This window comes from Salvelinus alpinus, chromosome 26 (genome assembly GCF_045679555.1).
Source record: "Salvelinus alpinus chromosome 26, SLU_Salpinus.1, whole genome shotgun sequence".
NCBI lineage: Eukaryota > Metazoa > Chordata > Actinopteri > Salmoniformes > Salmonidae > Salvelinus > Salvelinus alpinus.
Window position 1 is genome coordinate 25,140,380 of NC_092111.1, and position 22,996 is coordinate 25,163,375.

Below are 22,996 nucleotides of genomic sequence, written 5' to 3' on the forward strand. Positions count from 1 at the left end.
CTGAGAGGTCTTTGGCCTGGTTTGCTAACTACCTCTCTCAAAGAGTGCAGTGTATAAAGTCAGAACATCTGCTGTTTCAGACACTACCTGTCACCAAGGGAGTACCCCAAGGCTCGATCCTAGGCCTCACGCTCTTCTCAATTTACATCAACAACATAGCTCAGGCAGTAGGAAGCTCTCTCATCCACTTATATGCAGATGATATGCAGATGATACAGTCTTACACTCAGCTGGCCCCTCCTGGGATTTTGTGTTAAACGCTACAACAAAGCTTTCTTACTGTCCAACAAGCTTCTTCTGCCCTTAATCTTGTTCTGAACACCTCCAAAACAAAGGTCATGTGGTTTGGTAAAAAGAATGTACCTCTCCCCACAGGTGTGATTACTGCCTCTGGGGGTTTAGAGCTTGAGGTAGTCACCTCATACCAGTACTTGGGAGTATGGCTAGACGGTACACTGTCCTTCTCTCAGCACATATCAAAGCTGCAGGCTAAAGTTAAATCTAGACTTGGTTTCCTCTATTGTAATCGCTCCTCTTTCACCCCAGCTGCCAAACTAACCCTGATTCAGATGACCATCCTACCCATGCTAGATTATGGAGACTTAATTTATAGATAAGCAGGTAAGGGTGCTCTCGAGTGGCTAGATGTTCTTTACCATTTGGCCATCAGATTTGCCAACGGTGCTCCTTATAGGACACATCACAGCACTCTATACTCCTCTGTAAACTGGTCATCTCTGTATACCCGTCGCAAAACCCACTGGTTGGTACTTATTTATAAAACCCTCTTCGGCCTCATTTCCCCCTATCTGAGATATCTACTGCAGCCCTCATCCTCCACATTCAACATCTGCTCTGGCAGTCACATTCTGTTAAAGGTCCCCAAAGCACACATCCCTGGGTCGCTCCTCTTTTCAGTTCGCTGCAGCTAGCGACTGGAACGAGCTGCAAAAAACACTCTAACTGGACAGTTTTATCTATTCAGTCAAAGACTCAATCATGGACACTTACTGACAGTTGTGGCTGCTTTGTGTGATGTATTGTTGTCTTTACCTTCTTGCCCTTTGTGTTGTTGTCTGTGCCCAATAATGTTTGTACCATGGTTTTTGCTGCTACCATGTTGTGCTGCTGCCATGTTGTGTTGCTACCATGTTGTGCTGTCATATGTTGCTGCCATGCTATTTTGTTGACTTAGGTCTCTCTTTATGTATTGTTGTGGTGTCTCTCTTGTCGTAATGTGCGTTTTGTCCTATATTTTAATTTTTAATCCCAGCCTCTATCCCCACAGAAGGCATTTTGCCTTTTGGTAGGCCATCGTTGTAAATAATAATTTGTTCTTAACTGACTAGCCTAGTTAAATAAAGGTCAAAATATATACACAACAGTGGGAGATTCCCCGTGTTTGTGCTGCTCGTTGTTTGGTGCGATGCAGACAGGGTGAAAGTGGTGAAACAGAATAGTCATTGTCTGTTCTTTTGAGTTTTGATGTTGAGTCTTGCCCGAAAAAGTGATGTTAGGATATATAAGTTATCCTGTATCAACTTTTGTGCCAAATACATTATGTTGTTACAGGTGTCAAGCTTATGGGCATGTGGCATCAGTGTGTAGGAGGGAGGTTCCTAGGTGTGCACAAGGGCATGAGACAAAGGAATGTGTAGTATTGGGGAAAGTAGTGGTATGTGTTAATTGTAGGGGTGCCCATGGGGCTGGGAATCAGAAATGTCCCATGTGAGAGACACAGGTTGAGGTTTCCAGGGTTAGAGTAGAGCAGAAGTTGTCATATGCTAAGGCAGTGAAGAAAGTAGAGGAATTTAAGGGGGGGTTATAGCAATGGTTATCAACTGTACTGCACTGGTGGAATGTAAGTCACGGAAAATAGAGGTTGTGGTGGCAGCTGCAGAGAGGTATTTGGTTGTGCAAGAATTGATGTCAGAATAGTTACAGGGTGTGTTAAGTGGTGGTGTCCCATCCTTTCAGGCTGTTGGCCTAAAGTAGGACTAAATAGATTTAAATAGTGGATTATGGTATTTAGTTATTATTATTATTATTTATTCTTTGTGAGTTTAGTGTTCGATGGTAGGGTATTTATTTTATTTAGTTTTCAAGCAACGTATGAGGGAGTTATACTCTAGTCTAGTACGTGGCGGTAATGCAACATTTATTGGATGCCAACCGCCGTTAAACCTCATCAAAGAAGAAGCTGTTTTCTTTCTGCATTTCCTGGTTCTGTAGCGTTTTTATGACGCCGGTGTTGCTGCGACGAAACGTATTTTATACACAGCGGCCTGTGCGCTCAGTTATACGCTGTAATTTTTTGTCTTTGGTGGAGATTTTGTCTCTGCAATCCATCACCAACATGAAACTCGTACGGTAAGAATATTCAACAAAATCATCTTTAGTCTTATGCTTAGATGAAAGGTGAAAAGTACTGGTTTTGTGTCGCTGGATGGATTTAGATTTGGAGTGCGAGCTGTTCGCCAAATTCTGAGGCGGGAAGCAGCTAACTGAAATGAACGAATTAATGAATGAATGAGCGACGTGCAGAAGCGACTAGATATCTAAGTTATTCTTTCCTTTCTATAACGTTAATGAATGGACCTCTAGCCGCGGAATACACGATACACATCGATTATTTACGTATCTGCCGCTGAGAACTAACTAGTTACTTTGTATGCACCACTGTTATTTGCTAGCCACCGATATGCTAACTTGCTTTTAGTTAATAAATCACTGCAGTGTGCAGGCAGGGCCCTGACAGATTACCCACAACAACCAAAGGTTCAAAAACAATGTGTTCTTGTATGAGTTCAGCTTCCATGACAAGTCATCCGGTTTGTGATTGTCATTTTAGTTTGCTTTGGACATTGTAGTCAGCAAACTAGGTAGTTCTTACTAGTTACCGCCCCATTGTCTAAGGAAGTTGTCTGTCGATATTGTTTATAGGGCCTTGAAGACTAGCAAGCTAGTATGTATTCACAGACTTGATAAACTGCACTAATTATAACATTGCCTCTAATACCCATGACTTTTCTCCTCCTGTAGCTTTTTGATGAAACTCAGCCACGAGACTGTGACCATTGAGCTGAAGAATGGAACCCAGGTCCATGGAACTATCACAGGTATAGACCCTGCCCCCTCTGTCTGGCTCAGTAGGATTATTGCGATGCCTCCAAATATAAACAAACTCTAGTATAGGGTGTTGTAGCAGGTACAGTCTAAACCTGGGACCTTCAACCTTTTCTAGCATGTTACGAGCTACTCTATTTTTTCCCTAGCCATTAAATTGGCACATTCTTCTCTTCCCCAGGTCCTTTTTTAAGCATGTTTTTGAATTTAACTAGGCAAGTCGGTGAAGAACAAATTCTTAATTACAATGATTGCCTACCCGGATGACGCTGGGCTAATTGTGAGCCGTCCTATGGGACTCCCGATCATGGCCAGTTGTGATACAGCCTGGGATTGAACCTGGGTTTGTAGTGATGCCTCTAGCGATGCGATGCCCAGTGTGATCCCCAGTGTGAAAGAGAAAGTAGTACACTGTTTTCTGCCAATATACCTCGTAAAATTATGGTTACTAAACAACTCTAAGGGGGCCCTATAAAATCTGGTTCCCCCCCCAAAAATTATGTTTTCTGTTTGATTTTTCCTGGTTTTAATTTGTTTTTCACTCATAATTACAATTGTTTGTAGATAAACAATTCAATTGGATGTTCTGAGTTGTGTCAATACTTAAATCACATGAGAAGACCTTTATTTATTTTTGGTCTGGAAGAAAACGCTATAGACATTTAGATTTTGTGTAATTCCCCTTTAATTGCGCATCTGGCCCTTCTTTTTTTAGCAAGTGAGGAATGTGCCATCTAGTGATGTTTCTGCTGCTGCTCATTTCATGGCAAAGTTTGCAAATAATAAATACAAATGATATACTTACTCATGATATACTTCTGCCAGGTAAGCCTAATTTGCAGTTAACATTTAATTGAGAAGGTTTTGGGGAAAATATTTCTGTCAACCCACAAGACTGGTATCACACCACACAGATGGGCAATATGCTGGAAATTAATTGGCAGATATTGTTAGGTTTGGTTTTTTAAGCCAATAGTGGCTAACCAGGGGTGGGATAATGTCAATGTTGCATTGATTATTAACAATGGTCATTAACTGTGTGTCCCAGGTGTGGATGTGAGTATGAACACTCACCTGAAGGCGGTAAAGATGACTCTGAAGAACCGTGAGCCCACCCAGCTGGAGAGCCTCAGTATCCGTGGGAACAACATCAGATACTTCATCCTGCCGGACAGCCTGCCGCTGGACACTCTGCTGGTCGACATAGAACCCAAGGTCAAGAGCAAGAAGAGAGAGGCTGGTGAGTACACAGGGATGGGGGGGTGAGATCAATTTGATGGACATAGAGAGATGGTGGGGAGGGAGCTGGACATAGAACCCAAGGTCAAGTCCAAGAATAGAGTAGCTGGTGTGTACACTAGGAAAATAGGAGAGGGTGGTGGCTTGTCGCCATATCAGTAGGATATCAGAGGTTCTTCTCCAATCCTCTCCTCTTCCCTTTGATGTTTTGAGGAGGCAATGGGAGAGGGCGCCAGCAATACTTTTGAGATTCAACCTAAGTCTGCCTAGATCAGTGTTCACTCCTGATCCTGGAGAACAACAGGGTGTGTAGGCTTTTGTGCCAGCCCAGAAACAACACAGTAGTTGTTTTGCCCAAGTTGGCTTGCCAAAGCCTTTTTGATGAATTCAGTGAGGTGTTCTATTGCTTGGCTGGAACTTAAACACACTACAGCTGTTCAGGACCATGAGCAAAGACCAGCAGTCTGTTGAACTACTCGTTTTGTAAAGTTGTGACTAGGTTGAGAGTAATTGTGTACTAGAATGTGGGGTGACGTAATGTGGCCGACCTTCCTTCTGGAGTGCTACTGGGTATTTGGGTGTTTTGAGCCTGCCACAGCAGCCATATTGAAAGTTGGAGGTTGTGAACTGTTTCGTAGCCACACTGGTTAGAGGTTTCATAAATCCACAGTAGTTCTGTCTGAGTTAAGGTTGGGTGAGTTGCATAGCATTTATAATGCCTAGCTTCTGATGACTGAGGTCTCGCCTTTCAAGATTTGCTTCATCAGACCCAAATTAAAACTAGCAAATCAGCCTAATTAATATTAGGCAAACACTCTTCTGTAAGAAACGACTCCCAACAATGAGCTTGACAAACAAGACCTAAGGACAAGAATGGGAGAGTCAAAGTATTTGTGGTGCATAACTAATCTCTAATCATCTCCTCTCCCTTAATCTCTCTCCAGTGGCTGGGCGTGGCAGAGGCAGAGGAAGAGGGCGTGGCAGGGGGAGGGGCCGAGGCAGGGGAGGGCCCAGGAGATGATCGCCATTACTACGCGGCTGTCAGTCATGTCCTATTGTTTGTACAGCAACGTTTTTGTTTTGTCATTTTTCTGAGGAAACTTTTGTGAATCCCGAGCCCGACTTGTTTGTTATTTTGTATATTAAAGATATTCCACATGAACAGAAGTGTTTTGAGTAGTTTATTATCATACTTGTCTTGGTTGATGGGCAATTGTGCATGTTGTGTAGTTGGTCCAGTTGTTAGCAGTGATGGGTTGTTTGCAAACTAACGGCTCTCTTTTTGAACGGATGTCTTTGTTGAACATATGAAAGAACCGTTCATTTGACTCCCTGATTTGCATACTGTTACGACTGCATTTTGATCTCCAGATAACGATTATCTGGAGATAAGTACTAACATTCTCTGAAGATGGTAATTCCTCACTGCAGGAACAGTCGATGGTGAGGAGAGAGCCTTATTCTGGTCCACATTCATTTTTGCAGTGGGATATATTTTTTTTAATACACCATCTAATTAAGGTTAGTGTTTGAACGCCTATCACGATCTGCCAGACAACTTTAGGCTTTACATGAGATATTAGATATATTTTTTTGGTGGATTTTGGCACTACTAAATGAAGAGCTGGTTCAGAGCCAAATTAACAGTTATTTTTGCTGACTGGAGCCACATGATCCAGCTCACTGAACTCTGAATGCTCATTGCTAGGTAACTAGCTAACTGAACAAATCAAATTGTATTAGTCACATACGCCAAATACAACGGGTGTAGACCTTACAGTGAAATGCTTACTTAAGCCCTTAACCAACAATGCAGTTTTAAGAAAATACCTTTCAAAATAAAAAGTAAGAAATGACAATAGCGGGGCTATATATGGAGTACCGGTGTTGAGGTAATAGGTAGAGTTATTAAAGTGACTATGCATAGATAACATTGTAGGGGGGTAATGCAAATAGTCGGTAGTCATTTGATTAGATGTTCAGGAGTCTTATGGCTTGGGGGTAGAAGCTGTTTAGAAGCCTCTTGGACCTAGACTTGGTGCTCCGGTACCGCTTGCCGTGCGGTAGCAGAGAGAACAGTATGACTAGGATGGCTGGAGTCTGACAATTTTTAGGGCCTTCCTCTGACACTGCCTGGTATAGAGTTCCTGGATGGTAGGAGGCTTGGACCCAGTGATATACTGGGCCGTACGCACTACACTATAGTACCTTGTGGTCGGAGGCTGAGCAGTTGCCATACCAGGTAGTGATGATGAAACCAGTCAGGATGCTCTCTGGTGCAGGTGTATAACCTTTTGAGGATCTGGGGACCCATGCCAAGTCTTTTCAGTCTCCTGAGGGGGAAACGTGTGGTCGTGCCCTCTTCACGACTGTCTTTGTGTGCTTGGATCATGTTAGCTTGTTGGTGATGTGGACGTCAAGGAACTTGACGCTCTCAACCTGCTCCACTACAGCCCCGGGCGTGCTCGGTCCTCCTTTTCCTGTAGTCCACAATCATCTCCTTTGTCTTGATCACGATGAGGTATTATGCATTTTTTGGTTTTCTGACGATTTTTTTACCCTATAAATAAATGTTTTAGCTACATTACATGTACAGTTGGTTGTTTGTTCATCATTACCAAATAACCACCAATGGTAACCCAGCAATAGTACCACAGGTGAATAATGCCCCAGCATGGTAAAATGTCAAATCAATTAAAGAATTATGATGGACAATAATATGCATAATGAACAATGCGATTTGGAAGACAAGATGTATTAGGACTATAAAACAATTTTTTGTACCCTCAAAAACATTTTTTTTATTAAAAATGGAACTATAAAAACTGGACTCTTAAAAAAACAAAAATCAGTAGGCCTACAAAAACTTCCATGGAAACTTAAATCTGTAAACCATGTTATATAAAAATGAACCCATGTATTGACGTGAAAACTGAATTGTATTTATATGAACTAGCCTAATATGATTGTAAAATGTGAAAATTATTTTAAACAAAAAAGCTGTAAAATGTCAAAGGATCACTTTGGGATTGAATTCAACACAGGCTGAGTTTTCGATAATGATACTACAGTGATAACATGATTATCTTTGTCACATGATGATCGACTGTATGTGGAACCGTACTGTTCGGGAAAAAATCACAGGTATATTTGGTGTAAGATAGGTGTAATATGAATGGTGTCTTGAGGCTTAGAAAGGGATGTCATATGATATGACTAGCGAAGTGATAATTAAAAAATATATGCATTTAAACTGGTTTGTTCAGTTTGATGGTCTTTTTCAGCACTGCTCAAAACCAACCGATTTAGACTCAGCTATTAAGTACGCAATATTTAAGAATGTCTTGATAGCGCACATGAACGCTCAAAAATCATACACTGTGTCTTTAACGGGTTGAGCCCCTTCCAGCCAATGAGATGAGCCGGACACACTACCCGGAAACAAGCCGACTGCATGAGTAATAATGGGCTGTAGATAATATGTAAATTATTAAGTATATCGCTATTTATTTCACTTTTATTTTAACCGGTGATCTTTTTATATAATTTAAAGGCTGACATTCTCGTATGATTGGTAACTTGGCTGATATCGCAAGGTTTTGCTTAGGAAACATGGCAGCAACAGCAGATCACTTCATGTATTTTGCTTTTGGAAGCAACTTGTTGAAGGAGAGACTTCAGCTGGCAAACCCCTCAGCTATATTTCATTGCACCGGCCGACTGAAGGTAATCAGGTCCGCAGCGCCCCCAGTAGGCAAGCTACTTTTAGTTTGGATATTTCGGACTCTTCTGGTGTAACTAGTAGGAGATAACCAACAAGCAACATGGCGTTCTTTCATGGCGTTCAATAGCCCAACCGGCCGCAAGATGACGCTATAATTCCACGCCCTAGGGTTATCGTCACGAGTAGTTCAGTTACATGGAGTACATTAATTCCCCCCAGTCTATATAAAGAATAGAATGACCTCGAATAGAAAATGAATACTATTGTCTTCACTCACACAGTGAAAAGGTGTTACAGAGTAGGCTATGTGACACATCCAAAAATGCATTGTCATAGTATTCTAACAGGGTCTCTCTTTCTCATCCCGCCCCCCAACCCCCTCCCACCCTAAACCTCCCCAGGACTACACATTGAACTTTGGTCTGTGGGGGGAGCACATTGACAACCGTTGGCATGGAGGAGTAGCAACCATCGAGCAGAAAGAGGGGGGAGAGGTGTGGGGGGTGGTCTGGAGGATGAGCAACGACCACCTAGCCAGCCTGGACCAGTGAGTCACTCACTCACTCACACACACACACACACACACACCAGTGAGTCTCATCTGATGGCAACATACATTCTATGGTCTTCATCCTGTACTTCATCTCATCTCTCCATGTTGTGTGTGTGTGTAGGCAGGAGGGGGTGGACATGGGTATGTACTTCCCCTTAGAGGTGACAGTAGAGACAGACGACGGGGCGCTGCTCTGTAGAACGTACCAGATGAACCGCTTCCACGCCTGTCCCCCCTCGCCACAATACAAACAGGTAAACACACATTGGACGCACACACGCCTGTTTTCCCTCACCACAATGCAAACAGATACACACACAAGCCTGCCCCCCTCCCCGCAGTACAAGCAAGTGAAAGGAAATAACGTGTGTGGGTGTGTGTAGGTGGTGTGTTTAGGAGCCCAGCAGAACGGTCTACCAGTGCAGTACATGAGGAGACTAGAGGAGGTTCAGACCAACAACTACAGTGGCCCTTCTATCCTGGACAAGATCTCACAGGTCATTAAGTAATTCAGATATTTTTTTCCACTAATTGGTCTTTTGATTTGGTGTTTTGACCAATCGGATCAGCTCTGAAAAGATCTGATGTGATTGGTCAAAAGACTAACTAGTGGAAAAAATATCAGAATTGGGCTGCCTGTGTAAATGTAGCCAGAATCCATCTGAAATTACAACCTATTGGGCTCTGGTCAAAAGTAGTGCACTATATAGAGTGCCATTTCGGACAAACACACAGACAGACACCATAAAGACTAATGCATGTGATGTGGCTTTGGAGAGATTTGATGACGAATGGTTCAATTGAAATGGAATGGGGCCTTTGAGAGAAATGGGAGATGTTTTAATGTATTTAATAGATGTATACTGAATGAAATCAGTTACTTCAGAAATCAATTGATTTAATGTAAATTGTTATTCTTTGTTTCTTAAGAAACGTCTCAAGGATCTCTGCTCCCTAAACTGTATCTGGTACAATTGTCTTTTCAACAAATCATAATTTTGTAGTCGTTAATGACGTTGAACATACAACTATGTATATACAGAATTATCACCATAGTGTCCCAGTACAAATTCTGGAGTTGATTTGTGCTTTAGTTTTTACTTAATTCAACAAATACAAACTTGTGCAAAATATATATATAACAAAGATGCTTGAGTAAATAAAAGGTGTGTTTTAAATCAAATGTTAACATTTCTGCTGAATTTGCTGTATGCTACCTAGATTTTACACAACCACAGAAATAAAGCAATGAACCAACAGAAGATGTGATTTCATAATTGACATAAATGTGTGTAATTGAGACTCAAAATTAGCAGCATGTTTCAGTTACAGCACTTACAATTGTCTAAATTCCCTCACTTCGCAGCAGTACAGCTGATGATCAACAAACTCATTATTACATTGTCATACAGTAATATGAAATCAATGAACGTATGCCCCCCCCCATCCCAAATTCCACCCTACTCACTAAACTAGTGTAAATCTGAGAGGATTAGATCACTGGAGGTGATGGTCGCGCTACCCTGCTCAGACGCTGCATGCTTCAACCAATGGTTGCGTGCCACGTCATCGACTGTGCAGTTGGGCACCAGAACTCTGCTCTTTTAGCAGTCCACCAACACTCTCAGAAGACCCATAATTGGGTCCTGGCCCGTTCTCCACACTTGAAGTCTATGGTCTCTAAATGTGCGTTTAAGTGTATACTAAGTGTATATTCAGGTTATCCCGTTTAGTCTTTTAGCAAGTGAGTGAGGCAATCCAGTAGTGATGTGGGGAAAATGTATACAGTTACATATCGTGATATTTTGGATGATATTATCAATATTTGACTCCAAGCTTTGATTTGTAAAAATAAAAGATTTACAAATAATAATAATTGCTAGTACTAGTCAGCTGTACCTGCGCCAGAACTATTTTTCATCCTATAGCTTGTTCTCCATCTTCTTTTTAAATACTGAGCCAACATGTTTTCAGCTCTTATTTCACTGAATGATCAAAACTCATTTTCATGCTCTCGTCTCTCTGCAGCAGACATATGGTGAGCAATATGTTTGGAACATCAAATCGCAATTAAAATCACAACACATATAGAATCGCAATACATATTGTATTGGCACCTACGTAGTTTATAAACCAACACTTGCACTCGACTCCCTCCCCCACCCCTCATCTAGCTCTGACTTTGGGAAACATGTACTTATCAGTGGAGGCTGGTGGGAGGAGCTATAGGTGGATGGGCTCATTGTAATGGCTGGAATGGAATTAATGGAAATGAGTCAAACACATGGTTTCCATATTTTTGACGTGTTTGATACTGTTCCATAAATTCCATTCCAGCCATTACAATGAGCCCATCCTCCTATAGCTCCTCCCACCAGCCTCCACTGATGAGTACATTTTTCCCACCAGCCTCCACGGATACTTACTATGCCTGTGATATGTGATTGTACCACCTAGCTATTTTAAGATAAATGCAGTAATTGTAAGTCACTCTGGATAAGACTGTCTGCTAAATCAGGGGTTCCCAAACATTTTCCCTCGGGGCCCCACTTCCAGCAGTGGGGAACATCCCGAGCCTCCCCTGCGCGCACACACGCCACGTCTATTTCTATGGGCACAATCACTTTTGGTGATTCACACCCATCTTGTTGGTGGAGAAAATTTTGCAGGTTTAAAGCTAATTTTATTGCAATTATATACATTTTGTCATGTCTAATGTGTATTCATGTGAGTGACAAAAACAAATAAATAAAAAATGTTAGCTGACATGGGCTAGTTCTTCTGGACATTTCTGACAAGTTATAAATAGCTCTCTAAGGTATGCAATGACTAATGTCACAAGAGGACTGATGATGCACTGGCCAATTTCTAAATTGCACCTTGTGTATTCTACTATTACAACTTTCAAGAGTAGGTTTAAAGCTGGACTGAGACCCCCGCGCTCACCCTGGGAACCACTGTGCTAAATGACTAAACTTTTTTTTTAAAGTAAGTATCGTGATAATATCGTATCGTGAGGTTCCTGGCAATTTCCAGCACTGCTAAACTTCACAGGCTCGTGTCACTGGTCAGACGTTGATAGGTAAAGTAGATTCACAGACCAGCAGGTCAGACATAGATCTAGATGAAGTAGATTCATAGGCCAGCATGTCATGACGATGTGGATGAAGTAGATAGATGGTAGATATTCTGTGGGAATCTGAGCCCTTAGTCCAAGGGGTGCTCTGGACACGAACGATTCACCTCAAACCACTCGTCTATACACCTGAGAGAAAGAGAGAGAGAGAAAGAGCGAGGGGGACTACGAGTAAAGTAACAGCATCTTACTGTAGTCAGGTAGGTGTGTGTGTGTGTGTGTGTGTGTGTGTGTGTGTGTGTGTGTGTGTGTGTGTGTGTGTGTGTGTGTGTGTGTGTGGTTACCATTTGTGGTATATACAGAGACAGGGGAGTCTAGAGATGGTGTGTCCCTGCTCCATCTCGTCTAGACAGATGGCACACTCCCCACTATCTTTCATCAGAACATCCTCTGGGACACAACACACACAAATCAATCATCATCCTGACATACCATGCTAGCCAATCAGAAGGCATCCTGAACCAGCAGGCCAAACAGGCAGACTAACAAGATTAATGGGCGTACACAGAGAGATATACAATCACACACTCACCGTTGTAGCGGAGTCGTGATTTGGTGAGACACATGATCAGATGGATCTCCATTACATCTGACGCCACAAACTTACTGCACACAGGACAGAGAAAGCCTGGGAAAAATGTAGCAGGACATGTCAGCACACACTCCATCCAACCAGACCTTTTTCTCGGTCTCGCCACAAACTCTCTCTGTGTGTGTGTGTGAGAGAGAGAGAGAGAGAGAGAGAGAGAGAGAGAGAGAGAGAGAGAGAGAGAGAGAGCGAGAGAGAGCGAGAGAGAGCGAGAGAGAGAGAGAGAGAGCGAGAGAGAGAGAGAGAGAGAGAGTGTGTGTGTGTGTGTGTGTAGGTCAACCATGTGGTCATGTCTGCATAATGACCAAAGGTCAATTTATGATCACGATGACATTCATGGTTCTTTAAGAAAAGTTCAATAAGTTACAGACTGACAGACACTCACTCTCCAGTACAAAACCTGTGTTTGTGTGTGTGAGACATGTGCCATGGAGGAAGTACGTGCTTATCTGTGGGCTAATGTGCTCCTCTCGCCCCACAACAGAAGAGAGTGTATGTGTATTTCACAGGGAGAAAGCACATTTGTTATCTATCCTCTTCTTCTCTACCCAGTGAGAGGCTTTAGAACAACACAGTTTTCTTGTTGTGGAATAAGATATCATGTAGACCAGGGTTTCCCAAACTTGGTCCCGGGCCCCCTCTGGGTGCACATTTTGGTTTTTGCCCGAGCACTACACAGCTGATTCAAATAATCAACTCATCATCAAGCTTTGATTATTTGAATCAGCTTTGTAGTGCTAGAGCAGAAACCAAAACGTGCACCCAGAGGGAAACCTTGATGTAGTCAGGACCGGAAAAAACACGCACACACTTTAGCCTACCTCCCAGTAGGTGAGGGGACAGGTGAAGTGGTAGAGAGCCAATCATCATCTGGTGTTCTCCTCCTCTCTCCCCATCTGTCTCCTCCTGGTCCAGACTGCTGCTCTGGCCACCATGTGGTATACTCATCCCTGTCTGGTGGACACACACACACACACACACTGAACGTCAAGATACTGGACATGGACGTGAGTGAATCACACAGGTATAACTGCCTGGGGTTTGAACCTGTGTGCCACAACACTGTGTTAGCATCCTGAACTGAAGCCTTGGCATTAGCTTGGGGAGCTAACACAAATCTTCAGGTCTCAGGCAGTTACTCATCATGGAAGTATGGTTCCAAACCACTATCATTACACACACCTGGTGGTAGGAGCTGGGTCGGGTCCCTCCGGTGTAGCGAATTCTGGGGCCGCCAGGACTGGCTGTGTATCTGAACCCTGGGGTAGTGCTGCTTCCAGAGGGTTCAACAGGGCTAGAATACGCCCGGGTTCGACTCTCAGCCACGGGGCTACTCTGCCAGACACCCATGGTGGTTCCTGTCCTATTCTAACTTCCCCAAGATATGAAGTCCTATAAGGTCTATAAAACAGAACAGTCCTGGAAAGTGCTCTTCACTCTCATGAAGCTCATCAGGGACAGGTGTTGAAAATGGTCCTACACAATGTGCAAAGCTTCAGATAGATGTTTAATCGATATATCAGTGTTTATATCATGTCACTATTCAAATAAACCATAAATAGCCTAGAAAAAACGCTGAAACTCGATGTCACAAGAGAGACATAGAGCGCATGACAGTGTCCAGTCCAGTAGTTGTGTTAACAGCAAAAACAGCCAAAGTAATAAAAGTGTCTTGAAAAGTCAAACGTTAAATCAAACACGATAACGGACTGATTCTCGACAGACAAAATTGACTGCCAAATCGCTTCATTCTCCATATCAAAGTTTATTGTTGCGTCGCGGCTTCATTCCAATATTTTATGCGCTATGATCATGGCGGTTGGCCGCACAACAAGTCCCACACCGCGACAGTAGGTCCGACCACTTTAGTGACTATGTATGCACCTTCTCGACATTTCTCGATTACAGACTGTTGAAACGAAAGCGGCGTCACTATGATCTCTATCTGCTCTGCTGTAGTTTCGTCTGCTGACTGTGATTGTTGACAGGAGCTAAGCAATGGTCGACTTCGTTTTGACTCATCCCGGTCTCCTGGATGAGTGGAGATTTAGCTTAAAGACCAATGGAATGGTCTAATATGTACAAACTCCGCCCAACCAGGACACCGGGCCATGCAAAAGGTTTGCCCTAATGCCGTCCCCCTTCACTGTGTGTGTGTGTGTGTGTGTGTGTGTGTGTGTGTGTGTGTGTGTGTGTGTGTGTGTGTGTGTGTGTGTGTGTGGTCAAGTGACATCAAGCCCATTAACATCAGCAAAAGTTGCATGGACACAATTTAGGCTATAGACATAGCAGATGTTTATAAAAAGTCTGGCAGATATATAATTGTCATACTTAATATAGATATGTAATATGTACATTATATTTGCATATCAAAAACCCAGTCAGACTCACTGCTCCCTCCACACATTTATTTATTGAATACCTTCACACACACTGGAGGACAGAACATAAAAACACACATTAGCATGACAAACATTCAGTTAAATAATGTAACTAAAAATTGTGTTCATAAGCCAAAGTAAAGACTTAAAAGCATTCGGAGAGAGACTTACATCTATCGTAGTTGCCATGTTCAGAGAGAGTAACAAGTGTAGGCCTAGTTTAGTAAGGTGGAAGAAGGCCGCTGCAGGTAGACGTTGCCTGTAGACACAGATCTAGGAACAGTTTACTTTCCCCAATCCCAATAACGGGGAAAAATGACCTCGGATCAGTGTCTAAACACAACTTCATCCTACTCCTTCAGGTCCGTGGGGATAGTAAAAGCGTAGCAGTGCACTGATGGTGGTGACGCACACACCCACACAAAACACGCACAAATACACACACACACACACACACTCAATATGAAATAAACACACAGATACAGCAGCTTTTGGCCAACTTCACAGCAGTACATAAGGGACAGTTTCTAACATAGGATTACATTTTTTCTCTATTCCTCCCTCTATTTTCACCGCTAACATTGTTACAAGTTCACAACAATGTGCTGGTTTGGCTAGCATTGTGTGGTACAGTGGATGGTTCCAGTCAGGTGTTACATGGTTGACAGTGACAGTGCTCTGCTATGTCTGGGCGGCCAGGCTGGGGAGGGAGTATGTTGTTGCTGCTAGACTAGTTGATTGTTTGTCTTTAGGTGGATATGCTGAGCAAGGTTGGAGAGTGTCATGTTTATCATGCTAGAACCAGCATGGTGGTGGTTAGTAATAGAAACTATATGTTGTAGCCTGCTGTATGAATGACATTAATAATAATGTTGTATGGCACGGCTATATGTGTGTGTGTGTGTGTGTGTGTGTGTGTGTGTGTGTGTGTGTGTGTGTGTGTGTGTGTGTGTGTGTGTGTGTGTGTGTGTGTGTGTGTGTGTGTGTGTGTGTGTGTGTGTGTGTGTGTGTGTGTGTGTGACATGAGAAGGAGTGCAATATCTGGAGAGCAAAGCTTTTGACAAGTTAAAGAATGCAATGGTACATTTCAGCAGGCTGGCTGTCCGGCTGTCCTGTGTATGTGAACATTATGAATCTGAGTATACATTATGACTTTGTATAGTCGCTACAGGATCGTTGGGCCTGTGTATTGATGCAGGGGATGAGACCAGAGGCGTGGGTAATTATTGTGGCCCGGTCGGACACCTCTTCTGTAGGCATCACTGCTGGCTGACTCCCATCTGCTGGTGATCCGGCTCTGGTTCCTCCTCCACGCCTGCATGGTACTGCTCAAACGTCTCATCATCTATGTCTGGTAGACCCAGCAACTAGAGGGAGAGAAAGGGAGAGAAAGAGAGAGATGGAGAGAGATGAAGAGAGAGGGGGAGAAAATGGGAGAGAGAAGTAGAAGAAGACCGAGATGAGGGAGAGGATGACATTTAACAGTGGTTATTGTCTTTAGGAGTAGTCTAGTTGTTTTATTGTCTTTAGGAGTAGTCTAGTTGTTTTATTGTCTTTAGGAGTAGTCTAGTTGTTATGTTCTGTAGGAGTAGTCTAGTTGTTATTGTATTTAGGAGTAGTGTAGTTGTTATTGTCTTTAGGAGTAGTCTAGTTGTTATGTTCTGTAGGAGTAGTCTAGTTGTTATTGTCTTTAGGAGTAGTCTAGTTGTTTTATTGTCTTTAGGAGTAGTCTAGTTGTTATGTTATGTAGGAGTAGTTTAGTTGTTATGTTATGTAGGAGTAGTCTAGTTGTTATGTAGGAGTAGTCTAGTTGTTTAATTGTCTGTAGGAGTAGTCTAGTTGTTTTATTGTCTATGAGTAGTCTAGTTGTTTTATTGTCTATGAGTAGTCTAGTTGTTTTATTGTCTATGAGTAGTCTAGTTGTTATGTTCTGTAGGAGTAGTCTAGTTGTTATGTTCTGTAGGAGTAGTCTAGTTGTTATGTTCTGTAGGAGTAGTCTAGTTGTTATGTAGGAGTAGTCTAGTTGTTATGTTATGTAGGAGTAGTCTAGTTGTTATGTTATGTAGGAGTAGTCTAGTTGTTATGTAGGAGTAGTCTAGTTGTTTTGTTATGTAGGAGTAGTCGAGTTGTTATGTTCTGTAGGAGTAGTCTAGTTGTTATGTTATTTAGGAGTAGTCTAGTTGTTATGTTCTGTAGGAGTAGTCTAGTTGTTTAATTGTCTATAGGAGTAGTCTAGTTGTTTTATTGTCTATGACTAGTCTAGTTGTTATGTTATGTAGGAGTAGTCTAGTTGTTATGTTATTAGGAGTAGTCTAGTTGTTATGTTATGTAGGAGTAGTCTAGTTGTTATGTTATGTAGGAGTAGTCTAGTTGTTATGTTCTGTAGGAGTAGTCTAGTTGTTATGTAGAAGTAGTCTAGTTGTTATGTTATGTAGGAGTAGTCTAGTTGTTATGTTATGTAGGAGTAGTCTAGTTGTTATGTTATGTAGGAGTAGTCTAGTTGTTATGTTCTGTAGGTGTAGTCTAGGTGTTATGTTCTGTAGGAGTAGTCTAGTTTTTATGTTCTGTAGGAGTAGTCTAGTTGTTATGTTCTGTAGGAGTAGTCTAGTTGTTATGTTCTGTGGGAGTAGTCTAGTTGTTATGTTATGTAGGAGTAGTTTAGTTGTTATGTAGGAGTAGTCTAGTTTTATATTATGTAGGAGTAGTCTAGTTGTTATGTTCTGTAGGAGTAGTCTAGTTGTTATGTTCTGTAGGAGTAGTCTAGTTGTTATGTTCTGTAGGAGTAGTTTTATGTTATGTAGGAGTAGTCTAGTTGTTATGTTCTGTAGGAGTAGTCTAGTTGTTATGTTCTGTAGGAGTAGTCTAGTTGTTATGTAGGAGTAGTTTAGTTGTTATGTAGGAGTAGTCTAGTTTTATGTTATGTAGGAGTAGTCTAGTTGTTATGTTCTGTAGGAGTAGTCTAGTTGTTATGTTCTGTAGGAGTAGTCTAGTTGTTATGTTCTGTAGGAGTAGTCTTGTTGTTATGTTCTGTAGGTGTAGTCTAGTTGTTATGTTCTGTAGGAGTAGTCTAGTTATGTTATGTAGGAGTAGTTTAGTTGTTATGTAGGAGTAGTCTAGTTGTGTTATTGCGTAGCGTTAGGCTACTTACAGGTCTAAAGGAAGTGAAGACTTTGTCCAGGACCTCTAGCAGTGTTTTCTTCCCGCAGGAGGAGATGTAGTCCTGGGCTAGCTGTAGGAATGGCAGGCAGTCCTCACTCTCACTCCATACATGCTGTACACACACACACACACACACACACAGGTTATTAACCTAACCCATGTAGCCACATTGTCACATTATTACCGTAATACTGTGCTAATGTCAAAGGTATATATATATACATGGTAGATGTTGGGTCGATACACTGAGTTTTATATGAGGTCAGAGTACAGCTAGTAGAAGTAAAACCCAGAGATTAGAGAGCGAGATAACACAGACATTCAAGGACAGGAGCTCAAGTAGGAGTGTTACTGGAACAACTACTGCTGTAGTTAAGCACGCACACGCACACGCACACACACACAGACAGACAGACAGACAGACAGACAGACAGACAGACAGACAGACAGACAGACAGACAGACAGACAGACAGACAGACAGACAGAGAACGTCAAGATACTGGACATGGACGTGAGTGAATCACACATGTACAACTGACCGGGGTTTGAATCCATGTGCCACAAGACTGTGTTAGTGTCCTGAACTTAAAGCCTTGGCACTCCCATGAGCTCTCCAGGGATTGGCCAACCCTAAACGGTGTCCCCCTGTGACCGAGAGGGAGCGGTGCATTCACTGTGTGTGTGTGTCTCCCCCTGCTGATAGCAGTATTGATTGGCATGGTAACAGGATCTAATCTGCCAGCCAGAGAGAGAGAGGTACCATATTTCACTGCAGACTGGTACTGCCAGTGTCTGCCCTTGGGACTACCCAGCACTGTGTGTGTGTGTTTGTGTGTGTGGGTTGGTTCTTATATCCTTGTGGAGACCTAAAATCCCCAAAAGTTCCCACAAGGAGAGTAAAACAAGGTAAATTCGCCTTTGTGGGGACATTTCCCAAAAAAAGGCTATTTTAAATTTAGGGGTTAGGTTTAGAGTTACAATTAGGGTTAAGGTTAGAATTAGGGTAAGGGGTTACGTTTAGGTTTATGGTAAGGGTTAGGTTTAGGGTTTGGGAAAATAGGATTTGGAATGGGAATACATTTTAGGTCCCCACGAGGATAGAAGAACAAAACAGTTTGTGTGTGTGTGAGGGAGTGATAGTGAGAGAGTGAATCAGAGAGGGAGAGAAAGTGGCAGAGATGGAGGGGATAGGACCTAGTGCAGTAAACAGACTAGAGACCAAACAGGCCTACATGAGAAAACACATCTGCATCATAGAGGAGCTGAGTGACTCTGCATGTGCATTACATATTTACATAGCAAATGTATACAACATGAGGTATTACTGCCAGTTGCATATGGAGGGATGCACGGCCCTGAGTCCTTATAGGCCCCACAACCGCTGCGACTGCTGACATAATCTATTTACTGCCGGGCGCCGCGCCAGGAGAACTGTGGTGTCCGCGCCCTCTGGCCAGCTGATGTAGAGTGGGGACTAGAGAGCAGCGGACAAAACAACAACAGCACTGCTATTGCAGGCCTGTGTCTATATGCGCAGGACAAGCGGCATGCCCATAGCAGCTCAATGCGGGTTATCCCAACTGTTTGCAGATAAAAGAGGTCGCGGCATATAATGCGACCAAAACAACATGCGCGCCAGGCGTGCTATAGTCCGGTGCACCAAATCAAACTGCAGTGACATCATTCCCGTTGCGCACACACACACTGCGCCGGGGGACCCGAGAAGCAAACCCCAAAACACTGCAACCCCACAAACGCATACACAAACACACACACACTTACGAAATTCTCGGTCCCTCCCGTCATGTTATCGGGACAAAGGACATAGAATGAGATTCCCGGTTCTGCGTAGAAGTCCAGTCTCCTCTCATCATCCTCCTCTGCAAAGATCAGATCGAACGGAACCGACGAACACCATTTCTCCGCCACCTCCACCAGCTGCTTAAACTCCATCCTCCTCTCTCTCTCTCTCTCTGCCCTCCTCTCTCTGTCCTCTCAGTTAGTCCTGGCGGTCTGGTCTGTGGGAGTCCGGGGCGCCGGTATAGACTAGTCTGTGGTCTCGTGCCCTCCTAGTGATGCTGCTGTCTCTCGGTATATAAAAACAGCTGACCGGACAGACAGCTGTAGCCTACAGTTTCCCCTAACGCGCCATGCGCGTGGCGAGAGAGACAAGATCTTTTCACTATTGCATTACACTGGCTTCACGGTATTCGGTAACAATAAGGTGTTTTCTCAAACCCTCATCCTTTCAGTAGTCCATTAACCGATGAGATCAGCGGGGAGCAGTCCGTCTGGGGTCGCATACATACGTTACGCACGCGTTGTGGAACGTTACGCCCCTTAACGATTCAACGCGATGACGACAGGCTGAGACGCGGCACAGGGCTGTCATCGATAAATTCCGTGCCTCCATACGAAATTATTGTTTGGTTCTCAACAAGCAGCCAGAGACTAACGTTCAAGACTATAAATGCAAATAGGGTGTCGTTTCAGATGTATTCCCTATTGAAAGTAATGTTATTCTACATAGAGCAGTAGGCCTATATGCCTAATCTCATTATATAGGCACTGTCTAGAAATGTTATATAATAGTAAGCGTAATCACACGTGGGCTAAAAGCTGGAGCCTAGGCCTAGCCTACTTATTGTAATGACACTAGGCTAACTTCATTTACCAATGATTTATACTGAAGTTTATTTCTATAACTGTCTTCATTCCAACATGAATGAGGCAGGCTTTTCAGTTCACACACTTTACGTAAAGATAATGTGGGTGTGTACTGTCTAGGCTACAATAAATCCAAGCTGCCGTGTGTAGGCTAGCTGACGGAGGTCCAGAGGTCCGCTAGGTGGCAGCAGCACCCTATCTAGATTGTCCCTCTAGTGAAATGAACCACTGGACCACTTTCAGACAATGATCACATAGATATGGCAGCCTGAAAACTATACTCTATATATGCTATGCACACCGTAGACAGAACATTGAGAGAACATTGTGATCCCTCATGTTTGTGTGTGTGGGGGGTGTCACATCAGTCAACACTCAAATGAGCAGTGGTGGAGAATGTACCCAATTGTCATACTTGAGTAAAAGTAATGTACCCAATTGTCATACTTGAGTAAAAGTAATGTACCCAATTGTCATACTTGAGTAAAAGTAAAGATACCTTAATAGAAAATGACTCCAGTAGAAGTGAAAATCACCCAGTAAAATACTACTTGAGCAAGGCAATCCTTCCGACCCCTTGACCACACTGCCATTCCAGTGAGTGTGTTTGGAGGGCAGGAGCTTTATACAAAGTTCTCTCCCTCTCTCTCTCTTCTCTCTTATCTTCTCTCTCTTACAGCTGCTTATAAACCTGATCATATAACTTGTTCACCCTGAACTTGTACTGAACATACATTTCTTATTCAGTATGAAGTTATTCATGACTTCTACATGATAACACAACACGTCAGTATGACTATGACAATACAGTGAGCGCAGTCCTTTCACCTTCTCTGTGCTCTCTTTAATCCTCGCGCCTGCTTCTACGTTCAACTTAATGGTCAGAAACGGGGCGCACTATCCCCAATTCCCATTTTATCTAATCTCTCGCCACAGCTCCCTCTCTCTCAATTTCAATTTCAATGCAAGGGATTTATTGGCATGGGAAACATATGTTAACATCGCCAAAGCAAGTGAAGTAGATAATAAACAAAATTGAAATAAACAATAACAATTCACAGTAAACATTACACTCACAGAAGTTCCAAAAGAATAAAGACATGTCAAATGTCATACTTTGTCTATATACAGTGTTGTAACGATGTGAAAATAGTTAAAGTACAAAAGGGAAAATAAATACAAATAAATGTGGGTTGTATTTACAATGGTGTTTGTTCTTCACTGGTTGCCCTTTTCTTGTGGCAACAGGTCACAAATCTTGCTGCTGTGACGGCATGCTGTGGTATTTCACCCATTAGATATGGGAGTTTATTAAAATTGGGTTTGTTTTCAAATTCCTTATGGATCTGTATAATCTGAGGGAAATATGTGTCTGTACATACATTTTGCAGGAGGCTAGGAAGTGCAGCTCAGTTTCCACCTCATTTTGTGGGCAGTCTGTATATAGCCTGTCTTCTCTTGAGAGCCAGGTCTGCCTATGGTGGCCTTTTTCAGTAGCAAGGCTATGCTCACTGAGTCTGTACATAGTCAGAGCTCTGTTTATTTGTTAATTCTTTCCAATGTGCCAAATAATTATATTTTTATTTTCTCATGATTTGGTTGGGTCTAATTGTGTTGCTGTCCTGGGGCTCTGTGGGGTCTGTTTGTGTTTGTGAACAGAGTCCTAGGACCAGCTTGCTTAGGGGACTCTTCTCCAGGTTATGTAGGTGATGGCTTTGTTATGGAAAGTTTGGGAATCGCTTCCTTTTTGGTGGTTGTAGAATTTAACGGCTCTTTTCTGGATTTTGATCATTAGCGGGTATCGGCCTAATTCTGTTCTGCATGCATTATTTGGTGTTTTACATTGTACACTGAGGATACTTTTGCAGAATTCTGCATGCACAGTCTCAATTTGGTGTTTGTCCCATTTTGTGAATTCTTGGTTGGTGAGCGGACCCCAGAACTCACAATCATAAAGGGCAATGGGTTCTATAACTGATTCAAGTATTTTTAGTCAGATCCTAATTGGTTTGTCGAATTTTGTGTTCCTTTTGATGGCATAGAAGGCCCTTCTTGCCTTGTCTCTCAGCTCATTCACAGCTTTGTGGAAGTTTCCTTTGGCGCTGAGGTTTAGGCCGAGCTATGTATAGTTTTTTGTGTGCTCTAAGGCAACGGTATCTAGATGGAATTTGTATTCGTGGTCCTGGCGACTGTACCTTTTTTGGAACACTATTATTTTTGTCTTACTGAGATTCACTATCAGGGCCCAAGTCTGACAGAATCTGTGCAGAAAGTCTAGGTGCTGCTGTAGGCCCTCCTTGGTTGGCGACAGAAGCACCAGATCATCAGCAAACAGTAGACATTTGACTTCAGATTCTAGTAGGGTGAGGTCTGGTGCTGCAGACTGTTCTAGTGCCCTCGCAAATTCATTGATATATATGT

General features: G+C 42.7%; 4 protein-coding genes across 4 annotated transcripts; 2 read left to right on the forward strand and 2 right to left on the reverse strand.

Moving 5' to 3' along the window:
• Positions 1–1,914: 1,914 nt before the first annotated feature.
• Positions 1,915–5,527, forward strand: LOC139555029 (small nuclear ribonucleoprotein Sm D1-like). The gene is made up of 4 exons (XM_071368415.1): positions 1,915–2,370; positions 3,043–3,119; positions 4,175–4,366; positions 5,310–5,527. The coding sequence occupies exons 1-4, from the start codon at positions 2,240–2,242 to the stop codon at positions 5,384–5,386; spliced, it is 477 nt and encodes a 158-aa protein (XP_071224516.1). The 5' UTR covers positions 1,915–2,239; the 3' UTR covers positions 5,387–5,527.
• Positions 5,528–7,766: 2,239 nt separating this feature from the next.
• Positions 7,767–9,901, forward strand: ggcta (gamma-glutamylcyclotransferase a). Its single transcript, XM_071368417.1, has 4 exons — positions 7,767–8,091; positions 8,491–8,636; positions 8,764–8,896; positions 9,026–9,901. Exons 1-4 carry the CDS (start codon positions 7,933–7,935, stop codon positions 9,149–9,151), a joined length of 564 nt encoding a protein of 187 aa, XP_071224518.1. The 5' UTR covers positions 7,767–7,932; the 3' UTR covers positions 9,152–9,901.
• Positions 9,725–14,410, reverse strand: LOC139555030 (E3 ubiquitin-protein ligase znrf2-like). Its single transcript, XM_071368416.1, has 5 exons — positions 13,550–14,410; positions 13,189–13,321; positions 12,311–12,406; positions 12,063–12,168; positions 9,725–11,907 (listed from the first exon to the last, which is right to left on the reverse strand). Exons 1-5 carry the CDS (start codon positions 13,715–13,717, stop codon positions 11,850–11,852), a joined length of 561 nt encoding a protein of 186 aa, XP_071224517.1. The 5' UTR covers positions 13,718–14,410; the 3' UTR covers positions 9,725–11,849.
• A 351-nt stretch (positions 14,411–14,761) lies between these two features.
• On the reverse strand, positions 14,762–20,213 carry mturn (maturin, neural progenitor differentiation regulator homolog (Xenopus)). The gene is made up of 3 exons (XM_071368418.1): positions 19,691–20,213; positions 17,897–18,019; positions 14,762–16,115 (listed from the first exon to the last, which is right to left on the reverse strand). The coding sequence occupies exons 1-3, from the start codon at positions 19,859–19,861 to the stop codon at positions 16,008–16,010; spliced, it is 402 nt and encodes a 133-aa protein (XP_071224519.1). The 5' UTR covers positions 19,862–20,213; the 3' UTR covers positions 14,762–16,007.
• Positions 20,214–22,996: the final 2,783 nt, after the last annotated feature.

What these genes read in the sequence shown, in the direction of transcription:
- LOC139555029 (XM_071368415.1), top strand. Translation starts at nt 2,240, where the DNA reads ATGACGCCGGTGTTGCTGCGACGAAACGTATTTTATACACAGCGGCCT. An exon ending in ACCAACATGAAACTCGTACG is followed by an intron (nt 2,371 to 3,042) that starts GTAAGAATATTC and finishes CTCCTCCTGTAG; the next exon opens with CTTTTTGATGAAACTCAGCC. An exon ending in GGTCCATGGAACTATCACAG is followed by an intron (nt 3,120 to 4,174) that starts GTATAGACCCTG and finishes TGTGTGTCCCAG; the next exon opens with GTGTGGATGTGAGTATGAAC.
- ggcta (XM_071368417.1), top strand. Translation starts at nt 7,933, where the DNA reads ATGATTGGTAACTTGGCTGATATCGCAAGGTTTTGCTTAGGAAACATG. An exon ending in ATTGCACCGGCCGACTGAAG is followed by an intron (nt 8,092 to 8,490) that starts GTAATCAGGTCC and finishes AAACCTCCCCAG; the next exon opens with GACTACACATTGAACTTTGG. An exon ending in CACCTAGCCAGCCTGGACCA is followed by an intron (nt 8,637 to 8,763) that starts GTGAGTCACTCA and finishes GTGTGTGTGTAG; the next exon opens with GCAGGAGGGGGTGGACATGG.
- LOC139555030 (XM_071368416.1), bottom strand. Translation starts at nt 13,717, where the DNA reads ATGGGTGTCTGGCAGAGTAGCCCCGTGGCTGAGAGTCGAACCCGGGCG. An exon ending in GTCCCCTCACCTACTGGGAG is followed by an intron (nt 12,407 to 13,188) that starts GTAGGCTAAAGT and finishes CATTTTTCCCAG; the next exon opens with GCTTTCTCTGTCCTGTGTGC. An exon ending in CTCTGTATATACCACAAATG is followed by an intron (nt 11,908 to 12,062) that starts GTAACCACACAC and finishes TCTTTCTCTCAG; the next exon opens with GTGTATAGACGAGTGGTTTG.
- mturn (XM_071368418.1), bottom strand. Translation starts at nt 19,861, where the DNA reads ATGGAGTTTAAGCAGCTGGTGGAGGTGGCGGAGAAATGGTGTTCGTCG. An exon ending in CGGGAGGGACCGAGAATTTC is followed by an intron (nt 18,020 to 19,690) that starts GTAAGTGTGTGT and finishes GTGTGTGTACAG; the next exon opens with CATGTATGGAGTGAGAGTGA. An exon ending in TCTTCACTTCCTTTAGACCT is followed by an intron (nt 16,116 to 17,896) that starts GTAAGTAGCCTA and finishes CTCTCCCTCTAG; the next exon opens with TTGCTGGGTCTACCAGACAT.